Genomic DNA, 23,633 nt, shown 5'->3' with positions numbered 1-23,633 from the left:
GAGTGAACCCCGGGAGTTGGTGATGGACAGGGAGGCCTGGCGTGCTGCGATTCATGGGGTTGCAAAGAGCTGGACACGACTGAGTGACTGAATGAACTGAACTGAGCCTGTAATTAATTAATAAAAATAATTGAAAAAATACTGAATCAATATGCAATAAGTATTGCATATTCCCTACACTTCAATAAATAAATAAAGTGAGGTTAATTAACAAAAGAGAAAACAGAAAGCAAGCTTCCCAAACCCAGGGCCAGCATACTTCCCACCATGCGATTTGCCTTGGTCTCGAAAACAACAGTTGACCATCATTGTACTTAGATTTCCTCCCAATTGTTATGCACACCAAACAAGTAAAAGTATGCACAGAAACTCTCACCCCTTCTGCTCCGTGTGGGCTGTTTGCATTTGCTGAGTGAGAACAATAAACCAGTATTTAACGGGAAGGTCAGGAACTAAATGTAAAGTCACTGGAGCCCCACATTTAAACTTACTGATGCATGTCAATTATTTCTCAATAAAACTGGAAAGAAAGAAAAAATAAAGTCACCGGAGTCTTAATATTGCTACAATTACAGTTAATCAAGTTCACAGCCATTTCTGACAGCTCTGGGCTTGAGGGGCACTTCACGAAAGAGGTAAAGACATGAACAGAACGCCTCCGTCTGGGCATCAGTCACGTATTTATTTCCCAGTTTTTGTATGAGAACACCTGTAGTCACCTTGCCAGTGAGCAAAGCGCCAAATTTTAAAATTGTACGGTCAATTTCCTTTTTAAAAACTATAAAGAATCACATGTGTAAAACTGGTGTGGTCTTCTGCCCCCGTAATACTGTCTTTAAAAGTGAAAGTAAAGCGGCACTTCGCTCCACACACGCCCAGGTCTCCTGCAGGAGAGAGGGGTGTCTGCGCCGCGCCGTCCCTGCGCCGATCACACAGCCTCATGTACAGTGCTTCATGTCTTGTGGAAGCTGCTTTTTATTTGTATTCAAACAAACTCTGAAATCCGGTCATGGTGAGCTACTTATCGCCCTAGTACTTTTATTATCAAGATTCATAAATTACACAGCATTTAGATAAAAAATGCACATCTCAGAGTTACTCCAGCTTTTTATATGCCCCAGAGAGATTAATATTAAATGTATCAGATCTGAAAGAGTGAGGAGGGTAAATCGGCTACAGGAACTCATCAAGGGCTTGGAGGCTTAATGGAGATAATTCTTCCGTTCCAATGTTTTGAACTTTGGTTAATGATTATTATAGATGCAAGGGACTGGCTTACCACGTTCCCCAAAGATACACACATTAAATCCCACAGCCAGCAGGTAGGGGTCTGGGAGACAGGGCGAGCTTGTCCTCAAACGCCCTTGGCTTGTTCCGCATGCAAGGGGAATGTTCCCAGGGCACTCTGGTTCTGCAGGTGGGTCTGCTCTCAAAAGCCTTCCCAGTCCTGGCTTCCTCTGCCCCAGCACCACGCACTGCATTTCCTCCAATCAGAACTCTTCCTCCCAGTTTCAGACGCCTCAAGCCTCCCTGATGAGCTAAATGAAAGTGATGCATGGACATCCACATCTATTCCCCGTCCTCTGTCGGTAACACCCGAATCTCTTCAATCAAGAGTTTCAAGAGCAGCTTCCCCGGTGGTCAGGTGGCTAAGACTCTGCACTCCCAATGCAGGGGCCGGATTCACCCCCTGCTCAGGACTAGAGCCCACACACCACACCTAAAGACCCCGCGTGCTACAACCAAGACACGACAAAACAGAAACAAAACAAATAAAGACCTTTGATATTTTTAAAAAAAAAAAGTTTAAGAAGTGTCTGCTACGTCAGGCCCTGGTAAGGAGTAGAAGCAGATGTACCCCTGACTCCAAAATCTCTGCCCTTGGGGACCTTGTTTTTTGGTGGTATTGTAGTGAAGACAATAAGAAATAACTGAGCAATATGTATGCAGTATGATAAGAGCTAAAAACAAAGGGAGAGGGAGCGGGAGGGTGTCCAAGGACTTCATTTTAAATAACGAGGGCAGGTAAGGGGCTCGCTTAGCGGAGGAACTTGAAGGGTGACATGAACAAAGGAAGGATATGATTATGTGGATATTTGCAAGGAGAGCCTTCCAAGCAGAGGGAAGGGGAATTCAAAACAGGGGATGTGCTTGGCTGTCTTACGGAGAGTTCAGAGCCCAGGGTATCTGTCGCAGGGCCAAGCGGGGCTGGGGAAACTGCACACGTGAAGTTAAACAGGCGGCAGGAAGTCACACGTGTGACGGGTGGACCGTTATACCAACCTGACTGAGGGTTCTGCACCAGAGAATCATGATGCAATACGAGCATCTCAAATAGACTCCAGAGGGCTGGGAGTTAGGTAGCGTGGACCTAGGTAGAGTTAGTTAGGCCTGGACCACAGGGGTCTGTTGTTTATCACTCAGTCCTGTCTGACTCCTCGTGACCCCATGGACTGTAGCCCGCCAGGCTCCTCTGTCCATGCAGATTTCCAAGCAAGAGCACTGGAACCACTTGCCATTTCCTCCTCCAGGGGATCTTCTCAACCCAGGGATTGAACCCGGGTCTCCCGCACTGTAAGCAGAAGCTTTACCCTCTGAGCCACCAGGGAAGATTCAATACTCCAAGAAAAAATTTTTAAAAACTGGAGTCATAATAGGTGAAAACTGGAAAAAAACTAAGTATCTATCAACAATAAAATGGGAGGCCTCCCTGGTGGTCCAGTGGTTAAGAATCCACCTTGCAATGCAAGGGACACTGGTTTGATCCCTGGTAGCTCCCACGTGGACGGAGCACCTAAGCCGGTAGCCCACAACGGCCTGAGACACCGCTCCTGAGCCTGCAAGCCGCAACTCCCGAGCCCAAGGGCCGCAACTCCTGAAACCCAGAGCCCACGCTCCACAAGAAGAGGAGCCACAGCAATGACAAGCTCACACACGGCAACGAGAGGAGCCCCGCCCAGGACTAGAGACAGCCTGCATGCAGCAGCAGAGACCCACCACAGCCAAAACACATCATAAATAAACAAATTAAAAAAAAAAAACAATAAAATGAATAAGCTACAAAAGAAACAAATAACAACAACCAAAAAAGAAAACAATGAGCAAGCAGTTACCACTTTAGAGATGTTACATTCTTGGGAAAAGTAACTTTTGTAATATGGTTAAAAAAGCAAGACAAGTTTTCAGACTCAAAGAACGTGACTTCCCTAGTTACGAACAGACTCCTGGAAAGCTACAATAATCGAGTCTTACCTTATGATAACACCTAAAATAGGCGGCACGTTCATCAGAAAATTTCTCCAGTCTCTTTGGACCTTTGCTGGACGCTTTCTTGAATACTAACCAACATCGTTGATAAATCTGGAAGTGAATACAAAGACAGCACTCAGCATCACAGCCGACTCAGATATTACTGGCATTTGCATTTAAATGTTTTCTTTTTGATGTTTTCGCCTGTAAAATATTCATAAACCGTAAATGTGATGTTGCTTTGGGAAAACAAAATTTTAAAACCCCAAACTGTTTCCACAATGGGTGTATTATGCTGTTCAGAAAAATCACTGGAATCAAAAGAAAATAAGTATTTAGAGGCACATATCTTAATTCTTTGACAACATTTCAGAAGAAGTCCCAGAGATAAAAACCCCAAATCAGCACAAACAAGACAAGCTTTCACGGCACGTGCCCTAATTCCAAACGCCATTACTTATGGAGATCACAGCCTGAGACACGCCAAAGGCGAGAAGACCTAGGAAGGGACAGCCCCTGCGTGTCATGGGACGTTCCTCATACCTGATGGTCAGGAGCTGGGCCAGACAGCAGACTAGCTAATAAATGCAGATGAACACCAACCACATTCTCCTTCAGAAAATTCAACCCGGAGACTCAAAGATTATTGCCAGGCTGGGGTGCAGTCCGAGTTAATACTGCAACATATTAAGGGTCATAAAAACATGGAGACAAAAGTGGAAAAGTAATTCAGTGGACAGAGGGTGGCCTTTTAAACAAACGGTGCTCAAAACACTGAATGCCTGTGCTTAGTCACTCAGTCGTGTCCGACTCTTTGCAAACCCAAGAACTGCAGTCAGCCAGGCTCCTCTGTCCACCGAATTTTCCAGGCAAGAATACTGGAGTGGGTTGCCATGCCCTCCTCCAGGGGATCTTCCCAACCCAGGGATTGAACCCAGGTCTCCTGCATTGCAGGCGGATTCTTCACCATCTGAGCCACCAGGGAAGGCCAAAAAACTGAATATCCATAGGGAATTAAAAAAAAAAACCTTGACCCAAAAGACTCATACAAAATTAACTCAAAATGGACTCAAATATTTAAAAAAGTATATACATATATATATATCACATATATATATATGCTTAGGGAGGAAAAAGGAAATGTTTGGGAACACGGTCTGAGTGAAGAGTTCTTAGACTTCACGTTGCTATTGTTTACTCCCTAAGTTGCATCTGACTCTCTGTGACCCCATGGAGCCCGCCAGGCTCCTCTATCCATGGAATTTTCCAGGCAAGAATACTGGAGTGGATTGCCACTTCCTCCTCTAAAGAATCTTCCTGACCCAGGAATGGAACCCGGGTCTCCTGCATTGCAAGTGGGTTCTTTACCACTGAGCCACCAGGGAAGCCCTAGCTCAGTTCAGTTCAGTTCAGTCGCTCAGTCGTGTCCGCCTCTTTGCAACCCCATGAATCGCAGCACGCCAGGCCTCCCTGTCCATCACCAACTCCCGGAGTTCACTCAGACTCACGGCCATCAAGTCGGTGATGCCATCCAGCCATCTCATACTCTGTCATCCCCTTCTCCTCCTGCCCCCAATCCCTCCCAGCATCAGAGTCTTTTCCAAGGAGTCAACTCTTCGCATGAGGTGGCCAAAGTACTGGAGTTTCAGCTTTAGCATCATTCCTTCCAAAGAACACCCAGGACTGACGTCATGTCAAAATCTTAATCCATAAGAAAATGTTGCCGCATGTAACTCACCAAAATTTAAAACTTTGGCTATGTGAAAAATTCTGCTGATAGAATGAAAAGACAAGCTGGGGGGAAAAAAATGTGCAAACCATATATCTGACATAGGCTCAGTATCTGGAATACACAGAATCCTCAGATTTCAACATTAAAAAAGCACACCATCCATTTATAAAGTGGACCACAGACATTTCACCAAAGACAGCACACAGGTGATCGAGAGGCACATGAGGAAGAGCTCTCGGTCATTAAGCCTTCAGGGAAATGCAAATTAAAACCACAGCGAAACACTTCGAACCAATGAAATGTGTGAATCACAACCACAAACATTAAGACCACGATGAAGCACACGCCTACCAGGCTGGCTCAAATAACAGTAATACCACCAAACGCTGGCAAGGATGCCAATCAACTGGATCGCTTTTGCACTGCTGCCGGGAATATAAAATGTCCAACTCTGAAACACAGTTTGGCAATTCCTTAAAGAACTAAGCAAGCAGCACAGGACTTAGAACTGTACTCTTAGGAATCCAGGCCGGAGAAACGCAAACTCCCCGCACACAAAACACGTGAACATGAATGCTCACAGCAGCTGGATTTGTGCCAGGGCCAACTGCACACAACCCGTCTATTCTCCACCGGGGAAACAGCTAGACGACTCGGGGAACAGTCCCATCATGGAACACCACTCAGCTACAAAAACAACTTGAACGCGTCTTCAGAGAATAATGCTGCCTGAGGCGGGGCAGGGGGGCGCGGCACGGAGCCAGACCCAAAGGCCGCGTACTGTATGGCCGCATTAAGAGCAAGTATAGCAATGGAAATCAGAGCGGTCATCAGGGCTGAGGGCTGTGTGAAGAGGGAGCAGAAGGGAGGAGGGGTGCCTATAGGTGACAGGTGGGTCCCGGCAGCGATGAAGCTGCCCTGTATCCTGACTACTATCGTCTTGGGTACAGTGCATTGTTGGGACTTCCCTGAGGGTCCAGTGGTTAAGAATCCGCCTTGAAATGCAGGGGACGCGGACTCGATCCGTGGTCGGGGAGCTAAGATCACACAGGTCTAGGGGCGAGTACACGCCCATGCACCGCATCTACTGAGCCCGAGCACCAAACCAGAGAGTCCATTTACCTGCTGCAACTAAGACTCGGCCAAATAAAAATTAAATACATGAATCTAAAAAATACTGCATTGTTTCAAAGATATTACCACCAGGGAAACTGGTTAAAGAACACAGGATCTTTGTGTAATATTTCTTACAACCAAAAGTGAATCTACAATTATCTTAAAACAATACACTTATAAATTTTTAACAGAAAAGTGCAGAGATATGTAACCAAGATCTCAAAAATTACAGCCTAATCTAAAAACAGTTACCTGCTTCTTTTGCTATCAAACTGAAGTCTAATTAACCACTAGACTAAGTAACTTTAGAAAACTAAATGGCAAGAGTCATCGGTAAGAGTTCAAACACCAAATCCTTTTCAGGATGGAGAATCAGCCACGGAGATTAACACGTGGAGGGCTGTGGCTGGCAAATAGAAAACTTACCAATATCTCATTGGTGTCTGAATAACAGATGAGATCACTGGCTTCCTTAAAACCTAACCACCAGAAAGAGGACGATAATTACAGCGGCAATGACTGTCACTATGATTGTTCAAATAAAAGACATGGAAAACAGGTTTCTTGACGTCATTCTATCATTGGCAGCTCCTTTCTTCTGGACACGGCCATGAAAATGTGTTAGAGACAGCATGCTAAGGTATGCAAGAAACATGCATACTACGGGAAAAAATATTTTCATCAAAGAGGACACTTTATATTTCCAAATTATGCTGTAACTTTTAGGCCCAGTCTTGAATGACAGCATTTCTACTTTAAAACAAAGTTATTCATTTTCTTCAGGATCAAACCACATTTGTCTGGCTTCTGTCTGAAGTCTGTCACACGCAAGCTAAAGATTCCTCAATTTAAGCAGGCCTGATGACTTCCATCTTCGATTCATCCACATTACTCTTAGAGGATTTTTGTTTTTCTTTTGTTTTATTAAGTAGTAAGAGCAACAGTGAAGGGTTATAATCAAATAACCGCCAAAGCACTATTGTATAGATTCACATTTATACAACATAAATAAACTTGTAAAATGGATACACATTCTGTATTGTTCGCTGCTGCTGCTGTGCTGCGCTCAGTCGTGTCCAACTCTCTGCGACCCCGTGGACCATAGCCCACCAGGCTCCTCTGTCCATGGGGTTCTCCAGGCAAGAATACTGGAGTGGGTTGCCATGCCCTCCTCCAGGGATCTTCCTGACCCGGGCATGGAACCCAAGTTTCCTGCATTGCAGGCAGATTCTTCACCACTAAGTCACCTGGGTATCCAGGCTATTGTACAAATATTGTTTATAATGACTGGCTGGAAAGTCACCCTGGAACAGATTAAAACATGCTGGATCATCAGGAGATAAGGAAAATTCCAACACTAGGTTTATGAAAAGAGGGAGTTGAGTGATTCTCAAGCAGTGGTCCAGCCTCACTCAAGATAATTGTTAATTATTCAGATTCCTAGAGATTAGCCAAGGTCAACTGCATCAGAATGGGGCCAGACAAATTGGCTGTTTACCACATTCCCCAGGAATTTTGCTTGCTAATTTGCAAACCAATGCATGAATATTCATAAAGACTTGCAGACAACTCAGTGCTCCCCGGAGGGATGGCCAACAAAGACTCCTCTGGCAACTGCTCCGCCCACAGTGAGGGCCTCTGAGGGTGTGATATCTGGTGAGGACCGTGACCTGGGGCATGGAGGGGCGGGAGATGCTGTCTTGAGACCCAGTGACGGTGACAGTGAAGTCGGCTGAACCACAGCAAACCCGTTTCACCTGCCCTACACTCTTAGTCTCAAGAACAGAACAGCCACCAAGTACCAGAGAATTACAGACTTTTGCTCCATGTCTCAGCATCGGTGACAGGGGACAAGGCAGGAGGACTCACTGAGGACGGGGATTCGTGGGGACGAGCTGGGGTGACTGGCGCGCATCAAAGGGCGACAGCTTGAGAATCATCTCACTTGCTTACTGGCAGAGGGCAGGGTTTCCTTCGTCAATTAATTCTTCCAATGATCTCCTTCATAGCACATCTATGGCCCATCTATAGTCGTTTTTAGTTAACATTTTTCTTTCAACTGATTTTTTTAACTGAAGCTTTTTTATCCCAACTGTGACAGCAAAGTGTAGTTTCATGGGACAAGAAGCGTAGGTAATCCTAATGATTAGCCTGCATGCTAAGTCACATCCACTGGGTCCCTATGGACCCCCTGGACTGTGACCCGACAGGCTCCCTTGTCCACAGATTCTCCAGGCAAGAACACTGGACGGGTTGCCATGCCCTCCTCCAGGGGATCTTCCCAACCAGGGGATCAAACCCGAGTCTCTCACGTCTCCTACGCTGGCAAGCGGGTTCTTTACCGCTAGCACCACTCTTAAGATAATTTGACGACAGAATAACTTTATGTTGAAATATCTCACCTGCTATACATTAGGGTTCTGCGTTCTCAGCACAACTGGCATTTAAGACAGTTATGTTTTTAGTTGGGGCGGGGGCGCTGTGCATTGTGGGATGTTTCAGAGCCTCTTTGGGCTTCATCAACTGAATGCAGGAAGCACGCTTCTCCTACTCCGTTGACACTGCTGAGTGTCCCCTGGCGGGCGGTGAGGGGTGTAAAGTCAGAAGCACTATTCTAGATGAATTCACACTGATCTGAGATTGCAGAGTTGAAGAATATCTTCAAAGTCCTGGACTCGGACAAGCCGATCCACACAAGCCACTGTCGAAGCGACAACAGACACCGCGTCACAGGTTCTGACCACCCACCGAGGGATGGCCACCCACCCCAGCATTCTTGCCGGGGAAAAGTTCCCGTGGACAGAGAAGCCTGGCGGTCCATGTGGGCGCACAGAGTCGGACACGACTTAGTGACTCAAAAACAACAATTCTACAGCAGGAAGGTGTGTTTGGGGGGTGGGGCGGGGGGGTGAAGGTGAGTTAGGATTGTTTTCTGTTCTGCCAGAATCTAATTTCTGTAATCGCATCAATTTTCCCTCTTCTCCAGGCAACTCCAGAAGTTGGTGATGGACAGGGAGGCCTGGTGTGCTGCAGTCCATGGGGTCGCAAACTGAACTGAGCGACTGAACTGAACTGAACTGAACCAGGCATCTCTCCACCCCAGCCATATCATGTATCCTCATCATATATAAGCCTCATTTCTCACATTCTAGTCCTATTTTTATTTATTCTCTAAAACAAGTCAAATATTCTCTTTGTCTGGGGAGTTAATATCAATACCAAGCATTAGCCGAAAACTTTCTGCATGCAGAACGCTAATTCCTTTTTGTGCATTATCTCAACTAACCTACCCACAGCCCCATAAAACAGAGGCTATCATTCTTCCCATTTCACAACGAGGAAATAGACCTTAGTGAGGTTCCTCACTGGGTGTTAGTTACTCAAGAGCATGAAACTAGAGAGACAAGCCAGTATTCCAACCTTGGTTTGCCTGATTCTGGAGAAAAAGCTCTTAACCATTCCTCCAGGATTTTCCCAGAAAAGCTGGTCTCCTAGAGACACTCAAACTTCTGCTGAGGGTCGAGCCGTCTGTTAGAAGTTGATTTTCATGCTTATCATAATCTATAAAGAGACATTTAGTTGTAACCATATGCTCTTTCATCTGGACAACGACTTTACCGTCTAGCTATTTCAGTGTGACATTTGCATTTGTGATTTTAAGTTCCCTGGCACCAAGCGTTGGCCAAGAGTGAAAATTTTAATGGAGTATCTCTGCAATTGGGGTCTGAAGACCCTATCCCGGAATTGCAAGCCCAGCAGTTTGTAAGATGTGTTTTCTTTTAAAAGAACTCCACCCTCTCCTTAAGTGACAAAGTATTCAGGATCCCTGACCGCAGCTCAGAAACTCAACTGTGCCAAATATTTCTGATTATATGGTAAGTGTCTCACGCAAGCTCTGGGTTTTCCATAGCCTTCCTTCCCTGTCTAACCTGTGGTTGCTCCCTCTAACCGAGCAACTGTAACCGGTTACAGCTGCAGAAAACCAGCGTCCTGGCTCCCGGCTGCCTGGATGTGAGCAGTCAGCACCCAGCCCCCCACGGTGGCCCCGGCGCCCGGCCACAGTGACCCACGGCCCGCCCAGTCCTGAGCCTGCGATGGATGAGCACCAGTCCAAGGGCAAGCCGACAGCCACAGGCACAGCACTGGGTGATGCAGCCTGTCTGTCTGCCATGGTCTCCAAGTAATCCTTCCACAAAATGAGAATTCTGACCGAGAAGACGTCTGAGACCGAGGCAGTTATAACATTCTGGCCTAATGAAGGACTCTGTCATTATGAGATTTCAGAAGGTGATAGAAAGTGAAAGTGAAAAGTGTCAGTCATTCAGTTGTGTCCTGCTCTTCTCGACCCCATAGGCTGCAGCCCGCTAGGCTTCTCTGCCCATGGAATTCTCCAGGGCATCTTCCCAACCCAGGGACTGAACCCAGGTCTCCTGCATTGCAGGTGGATTCCTACCGTCTGAGCCACAAGGCGACGGAAGAAGAGTAGAATTCTGTGATTTCACTGAATTGTAACCGGTAGGTGCTACCAACTCCACTCACCAAAATAACGAGCTGGTTCAGAATTACATATTTTATGAGGAGAAAAAGTCACTTTAATGAGTAAACAGCATGACTCTGTGCCTGTCATTTATATGCACTTTCCATTTGTCAGGAAAGAATGTTAATTTGGGGAAGCTGCACAGTGGGTGCTGAGGTACATATTAAAATTCACTACAAAGAAAAATCCCAGCAAAAATGAGATAATTAATCATAAAATAAAATTTGTATAAAGAGGATTAAAAGTATTTCAAAAGCATCCACAGGCAATAAATTAGCTGTGCAAACCCTCTGTTGATGTCAAAGTAAATTAACACAACCTTTCCAGGGGAGAAATTATGCCTACCCTTTGACCTGAAAATACTATTTCTAGGAACTTTCCCCCTAAGGAAATAATTAAGGAAATATGCAAGCATATGGGAATAGGGCTCTTTGGCATAAAACTGAGAGTGCTCTAAATGTTCCAGGGACTGGCTTCATTAACTATGGCATATCTGTAAACTGGAAATTGCCATCATTAAAAACGATGCTGTAAGATAATAGTCATACCACAGGATGTGCTACTAAGTAAGTTATTAAGTAAGAAGAGTAGGTTGTCCCTGCTTTTTAGTTTGTTTCTACTGTAATATATACACTCAGTCCCCCCCCACACACACACACACACCAGGGGGAACGTATCCGTTTCAATGGAAAACTATGCATTCTCTAGGACACACACATCCGGTATCACCTGCCTCTGATTCTGAGGGAGACAGTCTACAACTCCAGACTGCAGATCACGGATAGAAATGTAAAATAGCCATAAAGATGCAAATTCTATCCCCTTCAGTACAGGCCTCCCTGGTTTCCCCGCCCCCATCTTGGAGCCCGCTCAGCCTCCTCTGGGCACACATTTCACTATGCTGCTTATATAAATGTGTGAGCTCGCTGGCTTCCCCTTAGAACTGGTTACAATATTCTGTGCTGCTCTCTCACTTAATGAGCTAATTAGAATCTTCAGCACGTGCTCTTTCTACATCTGTACGAAAGTCATGATATGAACAGTTAACTGTTTTGAAAACTAGTTTTAACACAATCCATCAGTCGATGAGTCCCGTGTATTTCACCTTCTGGCTGAACCTGGCGTGTCTTCCCCCGCCTCCCCCCGCAGGGACCACCACCCTAATCTGAGCACCACCTCCTGAGCTCCAGAGTCCCCTGCTTTCACTCTTGCCGCATTTCAGTTCATTTCCCGCAGTACCTCTGGAATGATCCTTAAAACCCTGATGTGACCACATCAACCCACTGCTGAACACATTTCTGAGGCTGCCTGTTGCCTTTGGGGTACAAACCCAAGTCTTAATGAGAGATTGTAGAACCTGCAAAAGCTGGCCCCACCCTACCTGTTTTGCCTTATTTTGTTGATTTCTTCATTTATATAGTCTGTACTTAGAACCATACACATACATTTTTAGTGGCGATCAAATAAGCAATACGAGGTTACTTGGAAAAATTCTCATGGAATCAGTATTCTGGTCATACATGAGGACCCTTCCCTTGTCAGACAAAACTGACCAATGCAGAGTGGACGGCCAAAGGGAAAAGTGGTGGCTCCTCTCCCCAGTGCTTTCTGTCCCCGGGCAGATCCACAAAGCAGGAGGAAGAGAAGTGAGAACAGGAGCCTGAAGAAGCCACACGCAGTTGCATGTCCTCATTCAACTTCTATTTTTAAGCAGCCTTGAAGAAAAAAGCCAAACAACGCTAAAGAAATGCTAGAGAATCTCGACTACTGGGTGGACATTCTATTCAAACAAAAAATTGGGGAGCTGATGTCACTTATGAATTCAGCAGCCCCCAACCTTTTTTGGCACCAGGAACCCATTTCGTGGAAAAGAATTTTTCCGCGGGCCAGGGTGGAGGGGGGTGGTTTGGGATGATTCAAGAACACTACGTTTATTGGGCACTTTATTTCTAATCTAAAGCTACAACTGATCTGAAGATACTCCGCAGTGGGGAGGTTGGGGAACTCCTGCATTAATTCATCAGCAAACACTTACTGAGTGCCTACCATGTGCCAGACACTGTTCAGGTGCTAAGGACGGGGCTGCAAACAGAGTGGAGGAACCTGCTGCCTTCACTGGGCTTCCGGACGCGATATGATGACAAGAGACGTACGGGTACATCTGTGAGCGTATGTCTGGTAGTACACAGGCAATAACGGGTTATGTGGGCTTCCCTGGTGGCTCAGTGGGAAAGGATCTGCTTGCCAATGCAGGAGACGCACGTTCAGACAGAAACATGCCCTGGCATGAAGAGCCATCAGAATTCCAGAGAAGCCAGAGCTGGTGGAGGCGGGGAGGCTGTATGGGTCTAACTGCAAAGACTCTGACTTGTTCTCTGCATGCAATGGGAAGTGAGATGAAGGCTTCTGAATGAAAGTCATATAATCCAATTTATGTTTAGTACGCGGCAGGGACTTGAAGGCAGAATCGAGGAATGTAGCTAGGAGGTTGCTGCTGCAATAATCTCATGGTGCCCTGAGCCGGGATGGACGTGAGGAAGCAGAGGAGAAGGGGTCCAAGTCAGGATACATTCCGAGAGCAAAACCAACGAGACTCACTGATGAGGCTGGAGGTAAGGATGTGAGTAAGGAGAGCCAGGGATGATTTCAAGATTTTTAGCTCAAGCAAGTAGAAGAATGGAGTTTATGTTAGCGAAGCAAGCAAGCCTGGGAGGGAACCAGAATCTGCAGCGAGAATGCAGAATCTGATGGTGGATATAAGGAGTCTGTTATGCCTGTTAAACACCTAAGTTTTATATATAAACATTCTATTATTAAACATGAGGACTAGTCAGCTATGTATATATTATACACATAAGCCTAAAATACAAGATTTTATTGTACTTTTTAAATAAACTGACAGCACCATCTTCCCTACAGGCTTATTGGCAGAATGGAATGAGTTAGTGCATTTAAAGGGCTTCTCCTGCCTGGGGGACCCTTTATAGAGGTCAGCAGCTCACACCATCCAGCCAGGAGGTGATCTGCCTGCAAACAAGGACAACACACATTCTAGCTCCTTCGTTTACTCACTGTGAAGCCTGTGAAAGTCGCTCAGTCCTGTCCGACTGTTTGCAACCCCACGGACTCTAGCCCACCAGGCTCCTCCGTCCATGGGATTCTCCAGGCAAGAATACTGGAGTGGGTAGCCACTCCTTTCTCCGGGGGATCTTCCAAAACCAGGGACTGAACCTGGTTCTCCTGCACTACAGGCAGATTCTTTACTGTCTGAGCCGCCAGGGAAGCCCATTTATTCATTAACTTCACAAATATTTTCTGAGCATCTACTATGCTCCAGGCCCTGTTCCAAGGACTGAAGAAATGACAGTCACTTTCTCTTGTGTGGAGTGAGGATAAATAACAATAATAATACCAAGCACATATAATTAACATGAGGATTGAACCGGTTGACATTTATACACATCTCTGTGAACATCATGCAAGTTCTGGTTTTCGCTTCCTTGTGTGTAGAGACAGACAACTCAGTCTCCCCGCCCCAAGCACGAGGCCCAGCACGTGGTCATTACAACCATGGACTGCATCTGCGGGACACCGTGGTTTGGTAGGATGTTCCCAACAAGTATTTGGCGAAGTTAAAAAAAGAAATGATGTCGTCGTGGCTTCCAAAAGTCTGTGAGTGGGCACCACACCAAAATCCCCGACACTGAGTTCCCATTCCTCAGCTTGACTCTCCGCAGGCTGCCCGCTGCCCGCTGGCCAGACCTCCCCGCCCACCACTGGAGCCCCAGCCTCCAAGTTCCGAGCTTCTCTAATGAGGGAGGAGAGAACGTGCTGGAAGGCTCTTCCCCTTGCTGCTCAGGGGCTGCCTCCCCTCATCCTCCAGGTCGCACGTGAAATTCCTCTGTCACTTCGCGACTGTTGTATAACCAGTCACCCTGGAGCTGAGAAGCTCAAGACAACAAGCCCGTTTTCACCCCTGGTGAGCCTGACGGTGGATGGGGCTGCTCTGCTGGTCTCCCCTGGCTCCTTTAAGCAGGGCTCCTGCACAGGTGAGTGGTCAAGGCAGGGCGGTCTGGAGCTCGCCTGGGGTGACTGAGCTCTGCAACTGCGTGGCCTCAGATTCCCCGGGTTATCTGGGGCGTGTTTCCACGGATCGAGCAGGAGAATGGCTGGCATCGAGGGGCCTTCATTACCGCAGGACGGGGCGGGGAGCTCTGTTCCCAGTGATCCCGCCGGTGCGGCAGTGGGGTGGTCTCACTGCCACTGACCATCGGTAGATCCTGACCCCTGACACCACCCCTGTGGGGAAAGGGGTGAAGACCTCGTGACTGCGGGGCAGGGTGTAGGGACTCGGCCTCAGTCTCCATGACACCGCAGTGGGCGTGGCTAAGGACTGGCTGAGGGGAGAGGCTGGGCTCCCTGCCTGGCCTTCCAGGACACCCACCTGGGGACAGAGGACCCTGTTACAGTAAACATTCTTCTCTGACGGGATCATGTTGAGCCAAAGGTAACCGAGAAACAGCAGACACAGGACGAATCTCTCTGCCTTCCTCCTTTCTGCCTAAAAGTAAGGAATACATTTCTTTTTAACTGACATGCATTTACACGTGTATGGAGAAGGCAATGGCACCCCACTCCAGTACTCTTGCCTGGAAAATCCCATGGATGGAGGAGCCTGGAAGGCTGCAGTCCTTGGGGTCTCGGAGAGTCGGACACGACTGAGCGACTTCACTTTCACTTTTCACTTTGATGCATTGGAGAAGGAAATGGCAACCCACTCCAGTGTTCTTGCCTGGAGAACCCCAGGGACGGGGGAGCCTGTTGGGCTGCCATCTATGGGGTCGCACAGAGTCAGACATGACTGAAGTGACTTCACTTATTTATACGTGTAAAGGGGCTTCACTCTCTTAAACCAGGAATACAAGAGATGGCACCAAGATGAATCTATTTAACCAACCATACTGAACACCCTCTTCTACAGTAAAAATGTTGTAGTCATCTTCATGCAGTTTACCACCCCGAGCTGCTCAAATTCCCTTTCCTTGTCTAGTCACTTCTCCATAACTCATAGCTCGCTGGTAAAACGGTGTATAAGATTCCAAACCTAAACTCAATATAGAGCGAATGCTCTAAACAGCTTTGCTCAAAGGTGAGACCACACAGGTATTATCAAGAGTCAAGGCGACGTAAGAAGTGGCCAGGAGCTTCCCTGGGGTTCAGTGGTTGAGAATCCTCCTTGCAAGGCAGGGAACACGGGTTCAATCTCTGGTCAGGGAACTAAGATCCCACCTGCCGCAGAGCAACTAAGCCAGTGCACAGCAGCTACAGAGCCCTCCTGCTGCAGCTAGAGGGTCCGAGTGCCTCAGGAAGGATCCTGCAGGACGCCATGAAGATCCAGCGCACTGCAAACTCAGACCCAGTGCAGTCAAATAGCAAAAAAATAAGTATTTTTAAAAAAGAAATGGCCAAACTCTTTTGTAACAGAGTATTTGGGTTTCTTTCTAGCGTCTTTCTTTCTTTCTTTGATACTTTGAGAGAGGGAGACATGAAAAATAAAAAGGACAGAAAAGAGAGAAAGAAGTTATGAATCTGGGCACTGCCTGGAAAATAACAGGCAGAACACAAATCTGAGTTGGGACAAATAAAGGACTTTTAGGAAGTAGAGTAACTAAAATAAAATCCCAAGCCTGCTTCTTTGGATTTTCACTTCTTTCTCTGTTTAGTCCCCAGAGATATGAAGCTATAAATAAAATTTGTACGCTTTGTGTCAGTTTAATTCACAATGCCCAGGTGCTTCACCTAAGAAGGTAGAGGGAAATGTTTTACTCACAGAAGCTCATAACGATGGAAGTCTAGACTCCTTACTCAGCCTTTGCTGGCATGGAGGTGGGGGGGCGGGGCCCAGTCTATTCTGTGATTCTTGGCTGATATCAGAAGAGGTATTTTCTAAAAGTTTTCTGTGTTACTCAGCCGAGCCTTTTCCAGGTCATCCTTGGATCAGAAAATTGGCGGGGGTGTGCGGGAAGAGGAGGTTCTCCCTGTACCCACTGGCATTTCTCCCTGTGCCCACTGGCATTTCTGATGTGCTGGCTTCTCCAGCGTCACCTTTCAAATACATGAGACAAAACAAAAACCTACGGAAATGACCACTAAGTCGGTCCTCGAAAGCCAAGACCCGTGGGGATTTCCCTGGTGGCCCAGTGGTTAAGATTCTGTGCTTCCACTGCTGGGGGCGTGGGTCAATCCCTGGCTGGGCTACTAAGATCCCACATGCCCTGGACACAGCCAAAAGGTTTTTAAAAAGCTGAGGTCTCTGGCCAGTCTGCCCTCTCTTCACCTTTCAGAGTCTTCTTAGTTTGATTTATATATAAAGTCCAGAGTTTATAGTTGTACTTAGCAAAGGAAATAGGGGAGAGTGTGTCTATTCACTTATCCCAGAAGGAGCAAGTAAATATTTTTATAGCCTCCACGTAAAACGCCTTTACAAGCCTCTGCTTGTGGCAAGTTTGCTGATAGTTCATCTCACAAGCCCAGAGTCAGGGCAGATGGAGACAGTCAGATTTCAAGGTAAAGGTCCTGGAAGTAACAGAGGCCGAGCACATACTCACGATCCATCATGATGTCACCTCCTCAGAAACACGTCCCGCCTACGAAATCTAACGCACTCTCCTCCCCCTCCTTGCAACTTCAGCGTCTGAACTCATCTTGCTCACTGATTTGTCTGCATATTTATGTTTTACCTTCCTCCCTAAAAAGCAAAAAAACCCATATTTTGTCTTACTTTGAATTCTCAGGACCTAAGAGAGTATAGGCTCTCATTCTTTTTAAATAATTGAGTGCATAAATGAATGAGCAAATTAAAAACATAGGAAAATCCATACTTGGCACTCATGAGCCTTCCACAATTTCATAAATGATGCCCTTAGACATCAAAGTACCTCAGAATGGACCTGACATTTCCAAAAAGCCTTAACATCTTTATACAAGACAGTATTAAAAGAAAATAAAACCTCAAAATATGTAGAGCACACATTCAAATTATACTGACAGACATGCTTTGAAAAGAAACAATTATAAAACCACATTTGTCCTTAAAAAGTGCATCCTGCAAAATGCCATTATCTATACCATGCAGAAAGGTTCTGGGGACCATTCGGCACATCTTTGTTTTTAAACATCAGTGGGTTTTTGTTCTAAAACCACAGACCCTCAAGATGACTATAATTCCCTAGAGACTAAAGCAAATATTTTCTTATTTTTAGAAACAGGCTCTAACCAAGCTGGAGAGACATTTGCCATGACAAAAAAAAATTTTTTTTAATTCCCAATTAGAGAGTTTTCATTAGAAATGCTACTTCTGAAGCTGAGCTACTGTCATGATTTCAGAAGGAAACATTTCAGCATGGCTGGCTCTCCAAACTTCCCCACGACGGGGACACAGCACTGAGGAAAAGCCATTCCAGGAGAGGGCTCAGTACAGCACGTTAGAATGTCACTCTCTAAGAAAGGAAGAGAAACGAATCCCATGGTTGAGAAAGCACTCTTGAAACCCACACACCTGGAACAGATGTTGCCAGAAAGGGGCAGAAGGATGAAGAATAAGGGTCACGTAAAAACGTCTCAGCCAGGAATCCAAGGGGGGGAAACCGGGGTGGCCACAGAGGAAACCGTTTAAGCTCATCAGGGCTAATTTACAACAAAGAGGCAAATTTTCAGAAATTATTCTTGTTGTGAAGAGATGTGATATTGACTGCACCAGAAAGATGGGTTGGTTGGTTGTTTGCTTTGAGAGTTGTTTTTTTTAATTAGTTAATTGATTTACTTCTGGCTGTGCTGGGTCTTCAGCACTGCTTGGGTTTCTCTCCAGCTGCGTGAGCGAGGGCTGCTCTCTAGGACGTGCAGGCTTCTCTAGCTGTGGCTCCCGGGCTCCAGAGCACAGGCTCAGTAGTTGTGGTGCAAGAGCTTACTTGCTTCAAGGCATGAAGCAGATCCGGGTCTGAACCCAGGTCTCCTACACTGGCAGGCGGATTCTTTACCACTGAGCCATCAAGGGAGCCCTGTTTGTATTGATTTAATTACAGACTGTTAGGGAAAAGTGTCTACATATCAGATTATTAAAATGTCATGAAATGGCCTTTTGCTCTGTGCCATCCAGGTTAAAAAGCCAACCTACGTCTGAACGACAGAGGCCTGTAGGTGACGATTAGATCGGTGTGATTAAATCAGTGGTGCTCAACTCCAGCAAGTGCATCCCCAGGGGACATGTGACGGCATCTGGAAGCAAATCTACTTGGCACAGCTGGGAAGATGCTGAGCAGTGCCTGGGGGTGGAGGCCACAGATGCCGAATCTTACAGTGCCAGGGCCGGCCCCCACTGAAAGGAGCTGCTGCTAAGTCACTTCAGTTGTGTCCGACTCTGTGCGACCCCATAGACGGCAGCCCACCAGGCTCCCTCGTTCCTGGGATTCTCCAGGCAAGAACACTGGAGTGGGTTGCCATTTCCTTCTCCAATGCATGAAAGTGAAAAGTAAAAATGAAGTTGCTCAGTTATGTCCGACCCTCAGCGACCCCATGGACTGCAGCCTTCCAGGCTCCTCCGTCCATGGGATTTTCCAGGCAAGAGTACTGGAGTGGGGTGCCATTGCCTTCTCCGCTGAAAGGAGTTATCTGGCCCTAAAATGTCTATAGTGTTGAAGGTGAGAAAAAGAAGACATCAGGTAAACAGCCTTCTCAAAATTAAAGCCTTTATCCCAGATCTAGAAGGACTCATTGACCAAAGTTAAGTTCTGTCTGATGAATTATAAAGTGCTCTGAAAGCAAGTGTTGTCACGTTGAAAACCAAACATCAAGATGCCCAAACATTTCTGTTAAAGTGATAGGATGTGTTAGGGTCAGGTAGACACAGATCCTGACAAGCTGAGACATGCCTGCAGTCCCAGGACAACTTGTTTCAGACTTCAAAGGATTTCTGAAGTCAGATGGCAGTAATTAGTGCTGGGCCAGGAGGGCTGGATAGAGGCAGAGGAGCTGCCACTCAGACTGCAGGGCTCCGAGCCTCCTGGCACCCTGCCCAGACGTGAGCCTTGCTAGAAAAGTCACTGCCGACCAAGGTAGAGAAAACATGCGAAAAAGTAGCACGGTGAAGATCAATCAGGAGGAAAAGAAACACGCAAAGGCTGTGAACAGTGGCAGTCCCTGAACGTGAAGCCTCAAGTCAACTCAGAAGTTGGCACCCAGGCTGGACACACACCCTACAGGCCTCTGCACTACCGGGCTCCTTCCTTTGCCAGGACCATCCCCACCTTCTTTCTGGCACCTCAGGGGAGCGCCTCTGTGTGTGTCAACCCTCCCATTTCACGCCCTCCAACATCCGTCCTTAGCTTCCACGTGTCACGTTAATTCCTCCAGAAAATCGTCACTTCCCGTCATCCCCAGTATCAAACCAATATACATACAGACCATGCAAAGAAGCATACGCCGCAGAAGTCAGGAGCACAGTCTCAAGAGACCTCCCTGGCAGTACAGTGGTTACAAATCCGCCTTGCAATGCCAGGGACGTGGGTTCGATTCCTGGTCTGGGAACTAAGATCCCACATGCTGTGGGGCGACTAAGCCTGTGCACTGCGGCCACTGAGCCCACGCTCCCGAGCCCACGCACCACGGGGAAGACAGACGACCCATGAGCATCCCCGCACCCCACCTGAGACGATGCAGCCAAGTCACAGCAAAGCACATGAAGATGAAAGCCAGCCTACCTAGGCTCAAGGGTGATCGCAAAATGCACATGTTGTGTGACTTTGGGCAAGCTGTTAAACCCTCTGTGTCTTCATGGGATAACTAATTGTCACAGGACTCATCCCAGAGGATCCTGAGTTCCTGCATTGAAAGCACCTTGGAACAATGGCTGGCACATAATAAACCTTTAATCAACGACAGACACTTGAGTAGAGACTTTGTCTATATTCTTCCTTGCTTTATTTTCAGCTCTAGCACAGTGCTGGCCGTATTGTAGGAACTCAATAAACAATTGCCAGATAAATGAATTGCCAGAGGACCTTCCACCATTATAAACAAACTATATACTTCATGGTAAGTATTTAACCGTCTCTTTTTTTCTAGACTGTAAGTTCTGAGAGGGGCAGTGCTTGCTTTATGCACTGCTCTAGTTATTGGATCGTGGTGAACACACATCAAAATAGTTCCTAAATGAAACAAAGAAATGAATCTATGTCTAACTTCAAGAATAAATACAATCGAATTATCCCCATTATCTTATAATAACCTATAATGGAATATAGGCCTTCCCAAACCCGCCTGCCAATGCAGGAGACTTAAGACATGCGGGTTCGACTCCTGGGTGGGGAAGATCCCCTGGAGGAGGGCATGGTAACCCACTCCAGTATTCTTTGCCCGGAGAATCCCATGGACACAGGAGCCTGGGGACTATGGTCCGTAGGGTCAGAAAGAGTCCCACAGGACTGAAGTCGGACACGACTCAGCAGCAGCATAATGGAATATAATCTGTCAAAAACTCAAACTGCTAAACTGAACATCTGAAACTAGCACAATATTATAAATCGATTATACTTCAATAAAGTAAAATAAAGAATAAGTAAGACAGTAGAGTCAACAGCATTCATATTTTGCTTTCCTATAAACTTGTCTCTAAGTCTTACTGGAAATGCTTTTGCTTTTACAAAGGATATGAAGAAAGGGGAGCTTTTCCACTAGAAATTAACTGGAAACCAGCTCCCCCAAGACTTCATCTCCAATAGTAACATGTGGCAGCAAGAGGTTCAGCTTTCATTCCACTTGTACCCGAGGCCAACAGGAAGCTGCATAGAAAGCTGCTGAACATTACAAGAGCCTGGAACAGCATTCTCACTCCGATTAGTTACGAAATGAGGCAAAGCTGGTGACGTCTCTACAATATCAACTACAATAATATCAACTTTTCCTTAGGTGTCCTAACTATAATAGATTCCACTCAGACTCATCCAAAATCTAACAGCTTCCCTGCCTTATAAGCCAGGTTCTATTACAGTTTCAGTCTTCTGGAGCTCTGAGATCCTACGATTAGAATCAACACTGGTTCAAGACTCATCCGAATAAGAATTTTAAGATTCAATGTAATGCTTTTCCAATCCTACAAGATGAGCAAAAATAAAGACACTAACATAAAAACCCATAATACAATTTCACAGACTGATAATGCTGGACCACAAAGTTGGCTCTAAGCAAGTAATAAATTAGACACCTGATGAATTATGAGTCACGTTCTCTGTAAGACGAAAACAAAACAACTGCTGAGTAAAGTCAGAACAATTCTTTACACTCGGTCCAGAGATAAATGTTTCCCCAGGGTCTTTATAACAGATGGGAGTACAATTTGGACACTCTCCACGGAGGGCAATTTCACAAGATCTTTCCCCAAACTGTACACATCCTTTGACTCAGCAATTCCACTTGCAAAGATTTACTTTACCCTTATACGCTTGCACGTGTGAAATAACGGCTGTGTAAGAGTACTCACTGTGGCACTATTTATAAAAGCAAGCCAAAGATTTGAAACACCTAGAACAGCATGAGGGAGCTGGTAGAGTAAAGGAGAATCCTAGGGACGGGGAAGCCTGGTGGGCTGCCGTCTATGGGGTCGCACAGAGTTGGACACGACTGAAGCGACTTCACTTTCACTTTTCACTTTCATGCACTGGAGAAGGAAATGGCAACCCACTCCAGTGTTCTTGCCTGGAGAATCCCAGGGACGGGGGAGCCTGGTGGCTGCCGTCTACGGGGTCACACAGAGTCGGACACGACTGAAGCAACTTAGCAGCAGCAGCAGCAGCAGGGTAAAACACAAATGCCAGCTGTTAATAAGACGGAGACAACCAGACACCCACTGAAATGACTGTCTGCTCCAAAAGTGACTGCTGAGCAAAAAAGCCGAGTGCGTACCTAGAAGAAATGAACACATGTGTCCACACAGACACTTGCACGTGAATGTTCCCAGCAACATTATTCACAACAGTCACAAGGCAGAAACCATCAAATGCCCATCAACTGAAGAGAAAAAAATGTGGTGTATCTATATAGCAGAATATTATTCAACCAAGAAAGAAGTTCTGATATCTGTCACAACATGGATGAAGCTTGAAAACATTTTACTAAGTGCAAGAAGCCAGACACAGAAGATCACATATTGCATTAATTTCGTTTGCATGAAATGTCCAAGAGGCAAACCCATAGACACAGAAAGTAGATTACTGGTTTCCAGGGACTGAGTGGAAGGGCCACCTGGGAGTGACTGCCAATGGACAGGAGATTTATTTATGTAGTGATGAAAATGTTCTAAACTTGGACTGTGGTGATGATCATACAGCCGTGTGCATGTGCCAAAAGTCACAGAACTGGACACTTTCACAAGCTTGAATTTTATGGTAGGTGAACTCTATCTCCATAAAGTTGTTATTTTAAAAACTAAGTACACCTTTATAGACTTGTGGGACTTAGGGGTAAAATTCAAAATAACTATAGTCCGCCTGACACAGTGGGCCAGCCACAAAAATGTCATCACTTTGACCTTGAGCATTTACTAATGGCCAGTCACCTGATCGGGCTTGTCTTCTTCAATTCTTATGACTGTCCCATGATATAAAGAGAAACTCTTATGATTACCATTTTAGAGGTGGGAAATTGAGAGGTGGGAAATTTAAGATATTTGAAGGAGAAGTAAAGAGCAATTCTGATTCAAGAACCCACACTCTTGTCCATTAGACGATCTTCCCTCTCTGAAGCATTTAATCTCTGTTAGTGTTTTTATTACAGTTGAACCTTGAACAACTCTGGGGTTAGAGGCATCGACCCTCCTGCCAGTCAAAAACCTGAGTGTAATTCCACAACCAGCCCTACACACCTGGGTTCTGCATCTATGGATCCAAGCAGCTGTGGCTCCTGTGGGACGACAGTGTGTATTTTCTGCAAAAAGCGGCTGCGTGTAAA

At 46.1% G+C, this 23,633-nt stretch overlaps 1 protein-coding gene across 1 annotated transcript in view; it reads right to left on the bottom strand.

Moving 5' to 3' along the window:
* Positions 1–23,633, bottom strand: part of DOK5 (docking protein 5) — a 114,237-nt gene that overhangs the window by 78,809 nt on the left and 11,795 nt on the right. Inside the window, exons 2-5 of the mRNA XM_010840321.1 lie at positions 14,828–15,078; positions 14,324–14,442; positions 3,793–3,884; positions 3,253–3,360 (exon numbers count right to left, since the gene is read on the bottom strand). Of these exons, the coding sequence (XP_010838623.1) occupies positions 3,253–3,360; positions 3,793–3,884; positions 14,324–14,442; positions 14,828–15,078 (570 nt within the window). The remainder of the gene's footprint in view (positions 1–3,252; positions 3,361–3,792; positions 3,885–14,323; positions 14,443–14,827; positions 15,079–23,633) is intronic.

Source organism: Bison bison, unplaced genomic scaffold (assembly GCF_000754665.1).
Source record: "Bison bison bison isolate TAMUID 2011002044 unplaced genomic scaffold, Bison_UMD1.0 scf7180017864143, whole genome shotgun sequence".
In the NCBI taxonomy this organism is placed as follows: domain Eukaryota; kingdom Metazoa; phylum Chordata; class Mammalia; order Artiodactyla; family Bovidae; genus Bison; species Bison bison.
Note: the sequence above shows the minus strand (reverse complement) of the source record. Positions and strands in the feature narration are given on the sequence as shown.